The sequence below is a fragment of the Leopardus geoffroyi genome, chromosome D1 (assembly GCF_018350155.1).
Source record: "Leopardus geoffroyi isolate Oge1 chromosome D1, O.geoffroyi_Oge1_pat1.0, whole genome shotgun sequence".
Lineage (NCBI taxonomy): Eukaryota > Metazoa > Chordata > Mammalia > Carnivora > Felidae > Leopardus > Leopardus geoffroyi.
In genome coordinates, this window is record NC_059329.1 from 61517906 (window position 1) to 61537414 (window position 19509).

Below are 19509 nucleotides of genomic sequence, written 5' to 3' on the forward strand. Positions count from 1 at the left end.
ATCACCAAATGCCAGAGCATTTCTCACATTGCTTTTATTCAAGTGAGAAATTAAATGAACACTTAAAAACAATAAAAATAAGCCAAGGTGTAAGCATGGCCTTAGTCCTAGATTTGTTGGAGCAAACATATTTGATGTCATGAGAAGCACCAAGTTGATTATAGCATGAATTACTTGATGAGGATAGGCTTTGTGAAGAAGGAGATATTTATAGATATTTATTTCAAACAAAGTTCAGGTTATATATAAGGAAGAGATATTCAAGGGATAAATTTGTACTGGACAAAGTAAACACTAAAGAAGATTTTAGAATAGTTGGAGAAAGAATGTAGTGGGACTTGTATATTATATAAAAGAATCTGATCATGGAGCTCTAAGTACAAAAGAATCAGTGTGTTCCACTACAACCTGCAGAAGGATCTTTGATTTGTCTATTCTACACAGACCAGCTTCAGGTGGTGAGGAAAATCATGCATTCTGACTTTTCCCATAGCCAAGCATTTAGTTTTCCAGTATCTCATCTGATCTTCTATTTTCCTCAATATCTTCTAATTGCCTTGTAACTCCAAGTCAATATCCTATGGGATATTTAACACAATCATTTATATGTTTATTAATTTGTTCAAAAAACATGATGATACTCCAAACTATTGACTGGACTTTCAGATCATATGGGCCCATTAGGTGAGCCATTAAATCCATAGGAGGAAATATTTCCATCAAACGTCATGCCTGGTCTTTGGAACACATCATCTTTACCGCCTTATCTCGAATGTGTTTGGTCTTCACCCCATATACAAAGGGATTGAGGAAAGGTGGAACCAGTAGGTAAAGGTTAGACAAGGTGATATGTACATATGATGGAATAGAAGATCCAGATCTGTGAGTGAAAAAGGAAAAAAAGGCAAGGAGATAGAATTGGAAGAAGATACATATGTGGGGAATACATGTATTAAAGGCCTTAAGACGTGCCTCTTTCTGGGACAGGTGAAAGACAGTGATAAATATTTGTACATAGGAGAGGGTGATTAAAAGGAAGTCCAGGCCACCAACAACAAAAGCTCCAAGGAGACCGTAGAATTTACTGATGGAAACGTCTTCAGTGGCAAGCTTCACAAGGGCCATGTGTTCACAGTAAGTGTGGGATATTAACTTGGTTCGGTAAAGTTTCAGACGACACTTTATGAGCAAGAGGCATGGGATTACCAAAAGGGCAGGCCGCAAGGTCACCCCAATTCCAATATGCGTGACCAGTTGTCGAGTGAATATGATAGCATGCCTCAGTGGATAACAGATTGCTACATAGCGGTCCAGAGCCATAGCCAAAAGGACTCCTGATTCAATACCTTGAAATGTGTGGATAAGCCACATCTGAAAGAGGCAAGCATCAAAATAGATCTCTGGCAAGTGGAACCAAAAAATTCCAAGCATCTTGGGGACAATGCTGGTGCTAAGTACAATGTCTGTGGCTCCCAACATGGCCAGAAAGAAATACATAGGTTCATGGAGACTGGGTTCAGATTTGATGATGATCAAAAGCAGAGAATTTCCCACCAAAGCAATGATGTACATAACACAGAATGGAATCCCAATCCAACACTGAATAGTTTCCAGACCAGGGATCCCAATGAAAGTCAGCACAGAGGGTATGAACATGGTGCCGTTTGCAATAGGCATGGTTATTCAGAGGTCTCCTTAGCAAAGGGGAAAAGTTTGCCAAACTATGATTCTGTGTTCTCTGATATGTCTTATTCTCATCCAGTCACAGAATTACTGAATGACAAAAATAGGAGAAACAACTACATCAGCTTATTTATCATTTTTAAATGAACGAGAAAATTTCAAAGGAAAGGTTCACTCAGCAACATCATCCACCCATGCGCAGTGATATCCACAATGTGAAAACTGAGTATTTGCACACCATGCCTATGATGGGGTCAACGTGATCAGGCTGCTTAGTGGTGTTCTCCTTCCTCCCCCACTCCATCTTCAATTCCTTCTAACCTTGTCACGGAAATTAGAAAAAAAAAATTGAAACGATAACTTGAGACAGAGAAACGTCAAAATCCCCTGTACCTTGAGTCTGACTTTTCTCTTGTTTTCTCTCTCCTCTCATTCCTCCATTCACTTTAGACTAGCAAAGCTGGGTATTTCTGCAGAACATACCAGCACTTCTTTGATTGCAGGTCTGTTTCTAAGGCTGTGACTCCGTTAATAAAATGGCCTCTCCTCACCCTAAGCTTCCTTGTCACTGAAGAATTTGTCAATATGACATTGCTGTGGAACTCAGACTCCATCCAGACAGACATTGGCAGCTGCATAACTTTCAGTGGCAATTCTGATTCAGGACACAAGTGTTAAATATGAACCCTGTAGTTAGATAAGCACCCACAGCTCTTCACACTCTTTCTTCCACATATTAGAGAGGAAGGACAGTTTCACTATATAAATAAAATTAAAAGGGTTAAAGATTACCTGCTGTAAAAGAGAAACCTTAGCTGTCTCACCATGACAGCAATGTGCAAGATGCTGAGGTGATGTGAGGTAAGGTTGAGCAAACAAGTTTGGGAGCCCAGGTGTCCATATGGAGGCAATGTTGGCAGACACAATCCTTGTATATAAATGGGGGCTGCTTACCATTGAAGGGAAGAGAAAGTTCTAATATTTTACCTTGCACAGAAGCTGACACAAGACAACTATGAGGGGGTGGGGCTCGTTGAGAATTATCCCAGAGATTCCAAGGGAAATGATTGACAAACACATAGGTACATTCAGGTGGCAGTGCCTTGAGAGGCAGCGGAGACAGAAAGAGAAGCCTCCAAAACAGAATTCTCATTGCGGTAGAAAGACTGTTGCTGGGAACACTTCACACTTCCCAGTGACTGTATACCAGCAACGACCCATAGTTCAGTTGTGGGGCTGACAGGATTATGCATGGATGAATTTTATTGTTTCCAAGTGTGAGCAGAAAGGTGGCTTCAGTGATTAGTCTCCTCAATCTAAATCAGGCAACTAATTGCCTGACTTAGACAATGACTTGCACAAGTTGTCGCCTCCACACATAATCTGAGTTTCTCCCTGGTCCCCAACAACCCTAATTTCTCCTCAGAAATTTTAAACTTGGAATGATTTAGAGATTATTCTACCACATCACCCCCCAAAACCAGGGGGGTCCTGGCAGCTGACGATATGTGTGCTGAGGCCTTTTCATGCCTATCTACTGTGCAATGCTCACTTTCAGAAAGACCCCCTCATATGGGAGAAACCCATTCCCTATGACCACTGTCCCCCTCTTATATCTTCCGATGTAACAGCACAACATTCAAATAACTCATGACCTGCTCTCCTTCTAGTAAAACATCTGTTGGTCTAGCCATCTTGTCTGGTAGCATGCTGCTAACTTCCTCCACCTCCCAATTTCCTCGAGCAGATTCTCATTTTTACCATGACTGTTCTTGTATTGTGGTTCCTAAAACTTCAAAGTCATTCTCTATCAAAAACATATTTGCACTCTCTCCTTTCATGGTTTGTGGTGTTGCAAGGGGAGTCTAGATTCATTGACTGTACTTGTACTCATACTTCAAGACGTGTACTTTCATCCCCAGTTAAGCTCGTGCTCATTCCTAACTACCCACTTACTTAGTATCCAGAAGCAGCAGTGGGAAGTGACTGGAGCAAGAGAAGTGGCTCTTTGCTGGTCCCAGCAGTGGAATATTTCTGTTTTCTACCATAATTTTCCCTGATGACCAAACTTCATAAGCTTCTTGCAAACACTAAGATATTTTTTGCTCCCTATGGTAAAGGAGGAGGAGAACAGCTGCCATTTCTCAAGACTAACTTCTTAGTCAAGTCCCAGGAGACGGATCTATTTAGTGCAGCCAGGAGAGGGCAATGTTGAAGTATCTTCTTTTGGTCAAACAAACCGTGCACTTGTGTTTCAAACTACCAGAGATTGGGATTCCTTGTGCTCACCTGGATGGCAGAGAAATGGAACACAAAATGGGGACTGCTTAGCACAGGACTCCACTTCTTGCCTGAGCGGAGTGGCCAGCTTTACCCATGGTTTTTGAGGAAAGGAAATTGGAAAACAAAAGAAAGTATTGCCTCCTCTTATTTATTTCACTTATTTACTCTTGGCCATCCCATGGAGATTCAAAGGATTTCCAGACTCAGTTCCGTGATCCCAGGGAGGATAGTGTTTGGAATTTGTAGGGAGGAAGTTTGGAAGCTGTAAGGAGCTTATTGTATAGGAAACTCTCTTGTTCATCTGTCTGATTCCTGGGCTGCGCCATTTTTGTGTTCATCTCTCACTGAAAGCAATCCCTTCTTGCTCTCATTTCAAGCCTTTTGGAGTAAGTCCCTCATTCCTTGCATCATAGATCAGGCATATGTCAGTGTGACATATATCTCAACCCATGCGCTGGTACATGTGATCGCCTGTTACCCTGGCATCTGCATCTAATTATCTGGAACCCTCAGTTCAAGGGAATCTCAAACTTTGGAGTGAAGCAGCTCCTCAGTGACTGCATGCAGCGCCACTTTGGGGTCACATCTTCTTTATACTAACTTCAGAAGGTGATATATTCCCAAACGTGCAGCATGGGACAAGTGTGGTCTGGGAACAGGACTAAAAGGCACCCAAAACACCAAACAGATCCATGTGAGGACTGGGAGCATACCTGAAATCTGTTGGACCAGGCCATCGTGCTTCACGTGGAAGTTCTCTCAATAAATGGACTGGGGTTCGTTCAACAAAGAGGGCAGGAGGGATGGCAGTGTGCTCTGAAAAAACCATCTCTAGGGATAGCAAAAGGAGATTTAGATACCACTAAAATATAGGGCTCTCATGTCCTGAGAGGATCAAATACCTATCACTATTACCTTTGCTTGGAGTCTGAACCATGTGCTAACTGGTGCAGACATTCCTGCACCAATTCCAATTAGAAATGAAATGCCAGAGGCAAAATGTACGTGACATAATCCTGGCAGGTCATTTGAGCAACGTGTGGTGAGAAAGAGCCAACTTTGGGAAGGAAACAGCTTTGCCCCTTCTTAGCCAGGACCCAAATTCGGCCTATTTGTGCTTCTGGACACTTACTTTAACTCTTCTGAGCCTCATTTCCATCATCTGCAAAATAAGAATAAAATCACAGCTCTTAAGTGACTTCGGGCGTGAACTATGGCACTTGGCACCACCCTTGCCCTGCCAGGCACACACCACCTGATGCTCCAGGGAGTTGAGCTGGTCTCCCCTCAGCCTTTCTCTCCTTCCCTCCCCAGCTGAATTTTGAGCTGGTCGGCAGTCAGCTGTTTTCCTCTAAATCAAAATATGCACATGTTATGTTTGTTGTTATAATTGTATGTGTCAATTAAATATTAGATAAACAACAAAAAGGAAAATCAGCCAATATAACTCTCCATGTAAACAAAATAAATAAGTCATGATATCATTTCAATAGCTGCAGAGAAAGCACATTAAAATAGTGAATATGCATGCAAAATAAAACCCTCCTCAAAATAGGAATAATAGAGAACTCATTAACCTAATTAAATGTATCCATGAATTACCTATAGTTCATACTGTATAGAAGACCGTTAAACTAAAATTTCTGCATTAGATTGAGACACATGCCAGGGTGCCCACTGTCAATAGCTTTATTCAGCATTGTACACAAAGTCCTAATCATAACGATATTATCATCGTATTCTATTAGTTTTTATTTCTTTCCAGAAATATCACATAGTTATCCTCTTTCTTTATCCTTTTTGTATATAATCTCTCAAAAATTCATATATTTGTCATTTTATCCTCTTTGAGGGATAACGTCCTCATCAATTATTCCACAATAATTCCACAATAATGCCATAATAGGATGCAATTTCCTGAAATACCTAATGCTCCAATACAGGGTTAAAATGAGTTACTTAAGTGTTTATTATGGCATTAAGCATCTCTTTTTGCCTGTCTGATGTGAACAAGTGTGTTTTATTCCTTCTGTCATGGTATTTGCCATTTCTTATTTTATATATTTCATGTTTACATAAATTGTATTAAACATTAAGAATATTATGACTCACACTTACTTATTTGATTCAACATGAATTTCCAAGTATATCCGCTACCTTTGCCTGTTGAACGCTAACGTCCCATCCAGTTTTTGTAATTGTATGTTTTTTGAGTTATTTCTTCATTTGACTTTGTATAAGTCTGTAATTGGAGACTGAGAAGTTCTCTCTGTCTACTCATTTCTTTTGTTTTCTTTTCTTTTCTTGCCTGCTTTTTTTTTTTTTTTTTTTTTTTTTTTGAGAGAGAGAGAGAGAGTGTACAAGCAGGGGGAAGCACAGAGGGAGAGGGAGAGATAGAATCTTAAGCAGGCTCCATGGTGGCATGGAGTCTGACGTGGGCTCAATGTCACGATTCTGAGATCATGACCTGAGCTGAAATTGACAGTTGAATGCTTAACCAACTGAGCCACCCAAGCACCCCCCAACTCATTTCTTTTTAATAATCATCTTATTGGTTCCGTCTTGAAGGTAGAATGAAGAAAATTAAACCAGATAACGTGTTGATGAAGCCTCCTGAAAGAGGTTGAAAGTGTGTAGACACAGGAGCACCAAAGAGTAAAGATATGAAGTCACTATTTTGGGAGTCAGTTTCTCATATGCCAGTTTTGTGTTTGGCTCATACTTTATTTCAGCATTACATAATGATCCATTCAAGTTTATCTTATTAGTTTATCTTATGAATATCAGAATAAACTCACTTCCGTGCAGATATTCCATACAATGATTTTGCATATTACATTAAGCCTCTAGATTGGGTCCTTTTGAACCATTGATCCACACCCGGAAAACGTTTAAATTGTTCATTATTCAATTTACCGAGGTTCTAAGAAGTCTCAGGCATTGATTGCCCTATGTATTGTTGATACAGATATAAAGAAGAAACAGGTCTTCTACTCAAGATACTTGTAGTAGGCAATTACTACATGCAGTCGTTGAATGATTTTTCTATTTGGGTGAAACTCTAATTGGGTAAAATTGTTAATATGTGTGCCTCTAGAAGAATTGATTCTATGTAGGTATTGATCACAATTTCATTTCTGAAAATAAGGTATTAGTGAGTTAAAGAAGACAGACCAAAAAGGGTTATGCACTGTATGAGTCAACTTTTTAAACTTCTTGGGAATACAACTACTCCATAGTGACAAAAAATACAGCAATGGTTCCTAGGGGTCTGCCAGGGGTGTGAGGAGCGTCAGGAGGGATTGGTCACAGGGGAGCATAAGGAAAATTTTGGGAATGATGGTTAAGTTCATTTTCTTAATTGTAGTGATGGATTCATACATGTGTATATGCCAAAATTTACCAAGTTTTATACTTTATGTATGTGAAAGTTTATTATATGTGGATTATACTTCAATAAACTGTTTTTAAAAACAAACAAAAACACAGTGGTGAATGTGCTTAACTTTTCTATAAATCTTTTTAGTGTATTTTTTTCCTATACAAATTCATCACTGTTTGTATTCTATGTCCATATAGTTTTGGAGTTGCTCTTATTATTATCACTATTTTACATTATTTCTTTATTTACCAGTATTGCAGAGAGTGTAGACAAACATAGGGGGTGATTCCAAATTTGTCAAGCTATGGATGCAAAAAAAATATTACAAAATGATATATATCTAGAACTATAGTTATGGGTTGGGTTACCAGTTTTAGAATATTGATATGAGACACGGTCTTGGAACTTACCTGGAATTGTGCTATTTTCTGCAATTTGTTTTTATGTAGGTCTAAGTGTTGCCAGAAGGGAAGCTCTAGGAGTAAACAACAGGAAAAAAACCCCACAGGAATAAGAGAAAAAATTTGAAATCTCATCATAAGATAAGTTGGTTCTAACATGAATTGCAAATCATTTTTACTAAGTATAATATGGTTGCCGAACACCTCATATTTTGCAGCATTTAACATAGATATTTCTAGAAGATATAAATGTTTGCTATACTGATGTTGCTACTTTGAATCAAACTAAAATATCTGTAGAAAGAGCCACTAATGATCCAGATGTTTTTTGGAGAAAAACATTTTCAGGACATGGTCACGAATTTGTTTGGTTTTCACACCATAGACAATGGGGTTGAGAAAAGGTGGGACTAACAGGTAAAGGTTTGATAGGAGGATATGAACATATGGTGGTATGTGGGAACCAAACCGATGTGTGAAGAAAGAGAAGAAAGCAAGGAGGTAGAACTGGAGGAAGACACAGATGTGGGCAATGCAGGTATTAAAGGCCTTGAATCGTGCCTCCTTCTGGGGCAATTGAAACACAGTGAGAAAGATTTGAACGTAAGACAAGGTGATGAAGATTATGTCAAAACCTAAGATACTGAAGGCAACAAATAGACCATATATCTTGTTGATCCGGACGTCTTCAATAGCTAGCTTCACAACGGCCATGTGCTCACAGTAAGAGTGAGAGATGACCGTAGTTCGGTAGAGTTTCAGACGACATTTGATGAGCATAATGGATGGTCCTATAAGAATGGCAGCCCGGAGTGTCACCCCAACTCCAATGTGAGTCAAGAGTTGCTGGGAGAAGATGGTGGTGTGTCTCAAGGGGTCACAGATGGCCACATAGCGATCTAGGGCCATTGCCAGTAGGATGCCTGATTCGATTGCCTGGAACGAATGGATAAGCCACATTTGTAGCAGGCAGGCTGCAAAGGAAATCTCTGGCAAATGAAACCAGAAGATGCCTAACATTTTGGGAAGAATACAGGTGCTAAGTGCAATGTCTGTGGCCCCCAGCATGGCCAAAAATATGTACATGGGCTTATGGAGGCTGCGTTCATATCTGATGATACCCAAGATTAGGGAATTCCCAATCACAGCGATGACATACATGACACAGAATGGGATCCCAATCCAACACTGCACTGACTGTAGTCCAGGAATCCCAATGAGTGTTAGTACAGAGGGCATAAAGACTGAGCCATTGAGGAGGAGCATGATGATTTGGTCAGCAGAATCAAGTAGTGGTTTTGCTGTTTCATCTTCTTTACCCTGTCAAGACGACATGAATTAAAAATGAGAAGAAATTACGTTTTTTTTTTAGTAAAGTATATTTAGTTAGATAAAGTTAATACCAGAATATCCATTCTCCTTTACTATTCAAATATAGTTGATATTTAATGTTTTCTAAGCTTAAGGTACACAACACGTTGACTTCATACACTAACATATTGTAATATCATTGTAGTGGTAGCTAATGCTCTCTTATGTCGCATGATTATATTTTCTTTTTGGGAATATTAAGGACCAATCTCTTAACAAGTTTGATGTTTTGAATACAATATTTTTGTTTATGACCACTACCTTGTGCATGAGATCTTCAGAAGGTATTTATTTACTAAGAAATATCTCCTCCATTTTGCTAATTCGCAGCCCCTTGTACTCACAATTGTATCCGTTTTTATGAGTTGAGTTTTTTCAAGATTCCACTTATAAGTGATATCATACAGTATGGGTCTCTCTCTAGAAGATCTCACATGGCATAATGTACTCAAAGTCCATCACTCTTGTCACAAATGGCAAGATTTCCTTCTCTCATTGTTAAGTAAACTAATCATTAGAGAAACGCAACTAGAAACCACTGAGATATCACCTCACTCCTGTTAGAATGGCTGTCATGAATAAGACAGGAGGTAACAAATGTTGCAGGTGGATGTGGAGAAAAGGGAGACATTGTAAATAGTTGGTAGCAATGTAAATTTGTCAGCCACTATGGAAAGCGATATGGAAGTACATCAAAATTTTTAAAAAGATCTACATATAATCCAGCAATTCCACCTGTGGATATATATTCAAAGGAGAGGAACACAAAATGTCAAAGAGAAATACCTGATCCCATGTTTATCGCAGCGTTATTCACAATAGCCAATATATGGAAACAACTTTAGTCCCCATCAACCTATGAATGGATACCGAAGATGTGGCATAGATGTGCAATAACATTTTATCCATCTTTTTGTTTCACTTTAACTACTCCTTTCAAATTTTCTCTTTTCACAAAACTAGATACCTGGGCAATTGTCTATATTGTAGGATGCTTAGCAGCAACTGCGACCCCAAGCCAGTAGGTGCCAGTTGTTCTCTCTTATAGTGAAAATCAACACTGCCCTCTGCATTGCCAAATAACCTGCATGTGGGAAGATGGACACATCACATGTGGTTGCTAGCCACTGTTCTAGAGTTTTACTTTGGAGAAAAATAGTCTTTAATTGAATAACAATGTTTTGTAGGCTTAATCAACATGGGCAGAATAAATCTGAATATCAAGAAGAATCATTCCTCCACTGGTATTAGCCAGATAAAAGAGATGGAAAGGCATTCGGGGCCCCTGGGTGGCTCTGTCGGTTAAGCATCCGACTTCCACTCAGGTCATGATCTCACAGTTTGTGAGTTTGAGCCCGGTGTTTGGCTCTGTGCTGACAGCTCAGAGCCTGGCGCCTGCTTCGAATTTGTGACTCTCTATCTCTCTCTCTGTTCCTCCCCTGCTCATGCACCCTCTCTGTCTCTCAAAAATAAGTAAACATTAAAAAATAATTTTTAAAGAGATGGAAGGGCATTTCAAGAGGAAATACTTTGGACAAAATGAAAGTAGCATGAAACGTATGGTGGGATTGCAATTCAGTAAGTGATTTTCACATATGAATTTTTTAATAAGCAGAGATGATGGTTGTTAAGGCTAAGGAAAAGGGAATAATAACCAATGTAAAGTTACAGGTTTAAACGAAATACTTTAAGCCTTAGGTAGAATAACAGATCTTTTGCCTTTAAAACTCCGCTCTGCCGGCAGATGGATGCATGAGAGCTGGCATAGGGAGACGATGTTAGAAGGACACGTGTGATAGTCCGGATGGGACATGATGAAGTGGCTTGGCCACATCGGAGGAGTCACAAGGGAACAATATCTGTGCTGCTCGCTGACTTGATGGAGGCGAATGGTGGGCGGACAGGCTAAGATGTTCTTGGGTTGAGAGTAACAGCACGGGGTGACGAGGACAAGCTGGAAACAGCTGTGTGTGCACACATATGTGCAAGTTTAGAAGATGGAGGAGACATATCATAAGTCCTTGAAATTCATGGGCCAGGAAAACAATCACGGGTCTCATTTACAGCATGAATCCTCAACCATTAATGTTACTGACAACTCCAATTCTGACTCGGGCTGACTCGCGGAACCTAAAGGAATCAAAGGATTTAGGTCTAAACCACACACCCTACACAGTCTCAGGAAAGCTTTCCCCCTGCAAAGTCACTGACATCCACCCTGTGTTCTCTGCCTCAAGCCCCCAGGGATAGACTCTCTTTGTTTCGGAGATAGCTTGTCCATCGCAAGACAGCTGCAAATGTCAGATTTGGCTTCTTTCTAGTGATTCCCAGACTTCTTCCCTCTTCAGTTCTCATAAAAGTCCTCAACCCACCTTCTAAAGGTATACATCAGCCATGGAACACTGTGGTTACGGCATGGATCTAAAGTCAGTCAGACAGTTTAAATCCTTAGGACACTCTAGCTTTGCATGTTCTTCAGGCAGTTGTAAAACTTATAATTGTCTCAATTCTTTCTTGCTGAGAGAAAGTGAAAGGATGAAACACTCTGCAGAGTGACTGTGAGGATTAAGTGATGTGATTCATTTCAAAATTTCAGGAAGAAACATACAATATATTATTCTGTCTAAATGCAGTGATTTCTTTCATATAAGTAACTCTCTTTCCCATGAATAACTTCAGACGTTTGATGAACATTTAACCAGATGAGGTTTCCCCTGAATTCCTTAAGGGCGTAATTTCTACTGAATCTTTTCCAGACCAAATATGTATAGTTTTCTTAACTTTTCACCAGTTAGATTTTTATACAGACCCTTCTCTACTGTCCTCCTATCTGTCAGGCTCACTTTAAAATTTGTCATCCCCTGTGTGATAATATAACTGACACAAAAATATTCTAAATAGAAGCATGAGACAAAATCTTCTTCATGTTTAAACAGTCCACTACTGTAAGGGTCTATTGTTTTTTAATCACCGTAGCATCTTATTGGATCATAGCATTACGTGTTCTCTTTGAAACCAATGCTCCATTTTCCCACACTTAAGCCCACACATAAGCCCCGAGACTTACCAGGAATCATTTGTGATAATATATGTAGAAGCCACAGAGTGAAAATCTTTTGGCGTTTCAGATCATGAGGATGGCTCTTTTGTATTGTAAGAGCAACCTGGGGAATTCTCTTTCACCAATGGCTGGTGAGCTTTAAATTAACCTGGGACAAATGTGAAAAGGAGGGGCAATACGGTTCAAAACCTGGAAGAACTTGTCTAAAGGCAGATCTGCATCTAATAAAAACTCACAAATTGTGGTGTCCTTGGGGACTGGGAGCCAAAATGCCTTCCTTTTAAAACTTATAACAGAAAACAGTGCCCCAAGACAACACAAACAATCAATGACACTTATTTACCAAATAGTGAGTCAGAGAAGGGGAATAAAAACATCTGAAGGTATTCAGGCTGATCAGTATAGACATGCTGACAGGGGAAGAAATGGAATATATCTATGTAATATAGAAATTGCCCCAGTCATGTTCATATGTCCCAGTCATATGATACATGTGCATTTTTACATGATAACGTGCATTTTCAAAAATTTTAGTGCCAGTCACAATATCTGTACCAGCTTCCCAGCTGTCAACGATCATTCACGCCTGATATTTACTTAGCTGAAAAAAGGGTTTGAACCTCAAAAGAGATTTTAATCTTTGGTATCATGAAGAAGAAAGGAAAAGACTCCCGTTCTTTGTGTGATACAAGAAAAAGTGTAACAAGACGGCATTACACGCATCTGCCTGAGAGACCTGATGGCCTTACCTGGAGTCACACTGTGTTGGTCCTGTGATATTGGGTCTGGGCCTATTCGGTAGAACGGTTCTTGTTGCATTGGAAAGACTCTGACTCCCCTCTTGTCATTAAACTGCCATCAAATTACATTCATCGTAGAAAAAAAATCAGTGGTGTAGGATTGGCTGTGTTGTGTGCCGGGTGAGCTCACGGTGGCTTAGGAGAGCATGGAGTGTTCGTCTCTTCCAGTTCTGCCCCCAGTGATATCACGTTGCCCAAGTGTAATCAGCCATCCCCAGAACAGTCACACCAGACAAAAAAGAAGCAAAGTACATCAGAGTATCAATCACCCAGCAGGATAACAACACATGAGCTCAATTAAAATAAAATACTTTTGGAGAGATATGAAATAGGCTGAGGTGAGATCGGTAGGTTCTGAAATGTGTACACTACTCTTTGTATAGAGAATAATATTATGACCATATGGAATGACTCACAAGATACTTTTGGGAAATGCAAAATATATTTGAACTTCACAGAACCGTAATGCTATTGAATGATAGAGATAAAATTACTCTTCGATACTGTTTAATTAAACCCCTTTAGAGCTAAAGGGTGACAAGATGTTTGAGAAACCATGTGGCTCCTTATTTGGTGACAGATGTAGTCCCTTAGAATCCCTAAGAATTTTATTTAACAGAGAAAATTACCTCTGAGATATATAATAGGGAATATAGAATGCAAGTTTTGAGAAATGGCTCTTTATTCTGCATGTGTTCTAGAGAAACCCAAAAAACAAAAGTGTAATTTTTAAATACAACAGTGTTACAAATGGAGTTGAATACCATTCACTGCAATGGGTGATAAAATTCATCAGTTGTGAAAGTAAAAGTTTAAATGAATTATGAGAAATACAAAACAGAAGGGCCTGGCCATGCCTGTACTATTTGTGAAACTGTCTGAATTAAAATGGGGGTGCTTACGACACAGAGGAGAAGGATCATGGAAAAGTTTATGTGGCCAGAGTATTGACTGCCAGTTTCAAAAGCAGACTTCAGTATATCCACACGGTGACATTTCATTCACACATAAAAAGAAATGAAGTTCTAGGAATTATATTGTAATAGTGGTATATGGAACAGATGGTTTTCATATTTGTGATGAACATAGCATGATGTCAAATCACTATGCTGTACACCTAAAACTGTGATATTGTGTCAACGATAAAATAAAATAAAATAAAATAAAATAAAATAAAATAAAATAGAATGGTAAATAAAATAAAACTTATGTTCATGTTCTGACATAGATGAAATAGTAAAATAAAAGTTCTGTTCATGTTATGACATAGCTGAAATAGTAAAATAAAATAAAAGTTCTGATCATGTTATGTCGTAGATGAACCTCAAAAACTTTATGCTAGGTGTGCCTTTGTGGTTTAGTTGGTTAAGCGCCCAACTCCTGATTCACTCAGGTCATGATCTCACAGTTCATGAGTTCGAGCCGTACATCAGGTTCCACTCTAACAGTGAGAGCCTGCTTGGGATTCTCTGTCTTCCTCTCTCTCTGCCCCTCCCTGCTCATGCTTCTCTCTCTCTCTCTCTCTCTCTCTCTCTCTCTCTCTCTCTGTCTCAAAAACAAATAATTAAAATTAAAAAAAAAAAAAAAACTCATGCTAAGTGCAAGAAGCCAGACATAAAAAGCCATGGATTGTATGATCTACTTCCTTGAAATGTCCAGACTAGTCAAATTCATAGAGAAAGAAAGTAGATGTACGGTTTCCATAAACCGGGGAAATGATGAGTGGCAAATGCCTGTTAATAGAATGGGGTAACCTTATTGGGGTTATGAAAATGTTCTGGAATTAGAGAGTAGACACAGTCTCACAACTTTTTAAATATACTAAAAACACAGTGTCTTGTACACTTTATAAAAAGGTGAATTTCATGGCAACCCATGGGCACTTTTATACTAAGAAGAGGAAGGGGGTAAAGGAGCCAAATGTTATTCTTTCCAAGTTGGACATTTAGATAAGGACGTGCAAAACCCCAGAAGGTGCAGGCATCTCAGCCCCTCTGTCAAGTCAAGTAGTCTTTAAACATTAGCAAATGCTCTTAGCCTGTGTAATTGATGAATCTTTCTTTGTACTTGGATATATCATGCATTCTTCCTTGAAAGAACAGAGCACTCTTGCATGTCACAAAGCAGAGACCAGACCCCCCTGCACAACCTCCAGGCACTAGAGAACCAGATGCCCCTTGCACAACCTCTGAGCACTGAGATAACTTCTGTAGCTGGCACCATCGAGTCTGCACGTAATCAAGAAATGTTACAGACCATGGCACTCCCTTTATTGATTCAGTACCCTAAACCCCCCCCCCAAAAGTGTCTGGGTCAGGCAGAAACCTTGTATTTGGCTGTTGGACAAGAGTCTACCTTCTCCCCAGGGATCCAGCTTCCTGAATAAAGCTCATAAACCTTTCCAATCAACACTCCTCTCTTGAGTATTGGCTTTTCCAGACAGGTAGCCAAACTTGGGTTTTTGCCACAAGGGTCAATGCGTTATTGCTCCCTCACCTGAAAGCCAACATCAGGAGTGAGGAAAGTCAACTCCTGCACCCCATGGGTCAAAACTCACCATCATTAAGACCTCTTTCTTCATCTGCAATCACTCCTCCTAGGAAAAATCCATGGCCTTTTGGAAGCTCTCTCATGAAGTCTTGAGGAATACAACCCTTGAAAATATTCATTCGATATTTATTTATCATATTTTAATCACACAAAGAAAATACTGGACCCAAATCAGAAAATGATTAAAGGAAACAAGAAAGTACTTCAAAGTAAGGATATAAAGTGGAAAAAAGAAGCAGAGGACTGATGCAGTCTTATAAATGTTAATTATGAAGACAAGCATCTTCCATCAATCAGTCTGTCAAAGCTTAAAAATCTCAGTCATAACCAGTGTTTTCGAAAACTCAGACATGAAATTTCTGCTATTAGTCGTTGTAAATGATGCAATCTCTCTGTAGTATCATTTTGAAGTTTCTAGAAATCATTAAAATTACTCTTTAAAATGTATATATATTTTTCTTTTTCAGTCAGCTTTATGTTCAGGAATGTATTCTGGCCACCTGCGTGGCTCCGTTGGTTAAGCATTTGATTCTTGATTTTGGCTCAGATCACAATCTCACAGTTCGTGAGACTGAGCCCCATGTTGAGCTCTGATCTGTCAGCATGGAACCTGCTTGGGATTCTCTCTCTCCCTTTCTCTTGGCCCCTCCCCTGCTCGCTCTCTCTCACTCTCTTTCTCAAAAATAAATACATATGTAAACAAAGAATGTATCCTATAATTGTCCTGGCCAAGTGTGTGGGAGGATAGAGAGTCCTGGTTACCTTATGTCCTTGCAATAACCCATTTGTTTTTCTTTTCCATTTTTAGGTGTGAGGTTGGAGCTGGTCTGAAAATTTGGAGGCCATAATAATGGCTAATCTGGACTCTAGGCCTGATTTTGTATTGAATACTGACACTTGAGGATGGTGCAACTAGGTTCCAGTTTCACATTCTATCTTCCTGTCGTTTTCATATTCCCGTATTTTTAGGATAACTGTCAGGACTAGTCATTGTTAGATGTATTTCGAACTTCTCCAGATAAGCTTGGAATTCTAGTGGGCCACCACAAGCTGCCTGCTGCCTGTTTTTGTATAGTCAAGTAGCTAAGAACAGTTTTTACAGAATTCTTTCAGTCAGTGTGGTGATAGGGAAATGTAAGTTTCAGCAGAATATTATCCCCCAGAAAAAATGAATTCCGCTCTTCTACTTAGTAGAACTTAGTAAAAGTAAAACTATATAATTATGACTATTGCTAATATTAGATTTTGAATGTCATCAAAATTGTTGTGGAAATATATTTTCTATCTTGCTACCTAAATACCTACTTAATGATCTTCAACTGTCTCTTTGTCCACAAAGCCTGAGCTATGTATTTGTCCCTTTCCATAAAGGTTGTTGAACCCTGGCTAAAGCACGAGGAAATTACTTCCGATGTTATTTCAGCTTTGTTCCTAAATACATTATGTTACCTAAGAACAACAATTCCTACTGGCAACCTGTTCTAATCATAGGCAATAGATATTGATATTGAAAATATTTTCAAAACATTCCCAAGGTGGCCTTTAGATTTATAAGTAACCATCCTCAGCAGTCATTGATATGTGATGAGGCTGATTCCATGAAACAAGCCAGAGTTTTCCTCATTTATGTGACATGCAATCTAGTATATTTTATAGATGCATTGATTTAAATGTCATAAATCAAATTATGGGCATTTGCACACGTGCATATTTTCCATGACCATTCACTAAATGATCTATGAGCTGAAATTTTCAGGAATAGTCTGCTATCCTTAAGTGCTCAAGTCTTTAATCTCAGATAAAAACTCCATCTCTTCACTAATTTAGTAGCCTTTACTGATTAAAAAGTGTGTTGTCTTATATTCACTGAGAAGTATGCTGTCACAAGCACACAAAAAAACATGTGCCCTTTTTACAGAGAAAACTTTATAACAACACATAGCTTTCATAATAAAGTTCAACATCTTTGCAGAGTGTCTATGGCTATTCCTCTTTTGTTCTTTTCAAGTATAACTGACACAAAATGTGACATTAGTTACGGGTGTACAACATGGTGATTTAGCACGTCTATACCTAATGCTATGCTCACAAGTGTATCTACCATCTGTCATCATACGAGCCTATTACTGTACCCCCGACTATACTCCCGATGCTGGACCTTTTATCTGCCTAACTTGTTCATTCCATAACTGGAAGCTGTATCTCCTGCTCGCCTTTCACCTATTTTGCCCTGTGGGGCCATTCTTGATATTCACATTGCCTTTGTCTCTGCAAATTGTATCTTACATTAAAACAAACCAACCCTGTGCATTTACATGCCCATCGTTTGTACTATAAGTTTGATTTTCATCTTCCTGATGTGGTGTGTCCCTACTCGGTCAATCATTCATGATTCCTTAAGAATCAGGTTTCCTAACTAAATACCGAGAAGCACAATTTTCACTCTCCTGCTTACTACTTTCTGTTGGACTTCGGTATTTCATTCTCTCTGCTAATGGACAGTGTCCCTGAAAACCACCACAACTTCTCTCTCACTTGCCCTTCTCTTTCTTTCTCTCTGTATCTCTTCCAGAAATATAAGGATATGTTAAGCAATGTGTCAAATTCCCAGTCTGTCAATATTGTCTAGTGTAATAATTACAATTTTGTGATTTTATTTTACTCTAAGATTTGTTTTTTAGTTGTCTATGTATTTATTTTGAGAGTGAGAGAAAGGGAGAGAGAATCCAAGCAGGCTCTGCGCTGTCAGCACAGAACCTGATGCAGGGTTCAGTCATGTACTGTGAGATCATGACCTGAGCTGAAATGAAGGGTCAGAAGTTTAACCGAGTGAGCCACAAAAGAGCCCCTGTAGTTTGATTTTAAATTGCTGAATCAATAAATAAGCAACAGAGCTGTACTGATGTGGGGGTTCCTCAGTGGCTCAGTTGGTTGAGTCTGACCCTTGTTGGCTCAGGTTGTGATCGCATGGGTTCTTGGAATCGAACCCTACCTCAGTACTGTCAGTGTGGTACCAACTTAAGATACTCTCTCTCCCTCTCTCTCCACCTCTCTTTCTCTCTCTAAAAATAAATAAATAACATTTAATTAAATAAGAAAGGAAGAAATGTCTTGATGTGTAAAATGGAACACTTCACTTCTCATGATTTTTTTACCTGTAAAATCCTGAATGACTCTGGAGATGTACTGAAATTTTTGTATTATTATCTCATTGCATCCGTAAGTGTTTGGCTTTTATTATTTATAGGTTTGTTTGTTTGTTTGTTTTGACACAGCATGGTTTCAACACAGTTTCTCAAAAAACATTTTTTAGTTGACTAAGAGGTTTCAAGACAGATCAACAACTTGTTTTCACTGAGTCCTGGACACTATAGACAAATGGTTTTGGATGCATTTAAATTCAGTGATTGATGCATATATGTGAATCTCTGGAAAATAATTCTCAGAGGAGGAGGCTCAACCAGGGACTAAAAAATAAAACAGAAGGGTGCCTGAGGGGCTCAGTCCATTGAGCACCCTACTCTTGGTTTCTGCTCAGGTAACAATCCAATGGTTTGTGAGTTTGAGCCCCACATTGGGCTCTTCACTGACAGCAAAGAGCCTACTTGGGACTCTCTCTCTCCCTCTGTCTCTGTGACCCTCTTCCACTCTCTCTCTTTCTCTCAAAAGGAATAAGTAAGCTTTATGAATGAATGAATGAATGAATGAATGAAATAAATGATGAAAACAATGTATGTTCACTAATTTGATCTTATGTTCCTTGTTCTCATTACCCAGTAGCATCCAAAAGCACACTGACTGATATTTGTCATGTAGTATGATGAGTTGAAAACCATAAAATGCCGACAAATTTAACAAAACAAATATATAAAACTGAAGCATTGCAGATAATGTGGCCTTTTAACTATTATATTTAATTTTGAGAGATTGTTGCTATTGCATAATGGGGAAGGTTGAAGATCTTAATCACAGTGCATT

General features: G+C 39.0%; 2 protein-coding genes across 2 annotated transcripts; both read right to left on the bottom strand.

Annotated features, from left to right (window-relative positions):
* Positions 1-726: 726 nt before the first annotated feature.
* Positions 727-1677, bottom strand: LOC123602477 (olfactory receptor 52A5-like). The gene has a single exon (XM_045486963.1). The coding sequence runs from the start codon at positions 1675-1677 to the stop codon at positions 727-729; it is 951 nt and encodes a 316-aa protein (XP_045342919.1).
* A 6381-nt stretch (positions 1678-8058) lies between these two features.
* LOC123600436 (olfactory receptor 52A5) lies at positions 8059-9015 on the bottom strand. Its single transcript, XM_045482490.1, has one exon. The coding sequence runs from the start codon at positions 9013-9015 to the stop codon at positions 8059-8061; it is 957 nt and encodes a 318-aa protein (XP_045338446.1).
* Between the last annotated feature and the right edge of the window lie 10494 nt (positions 9016-19509).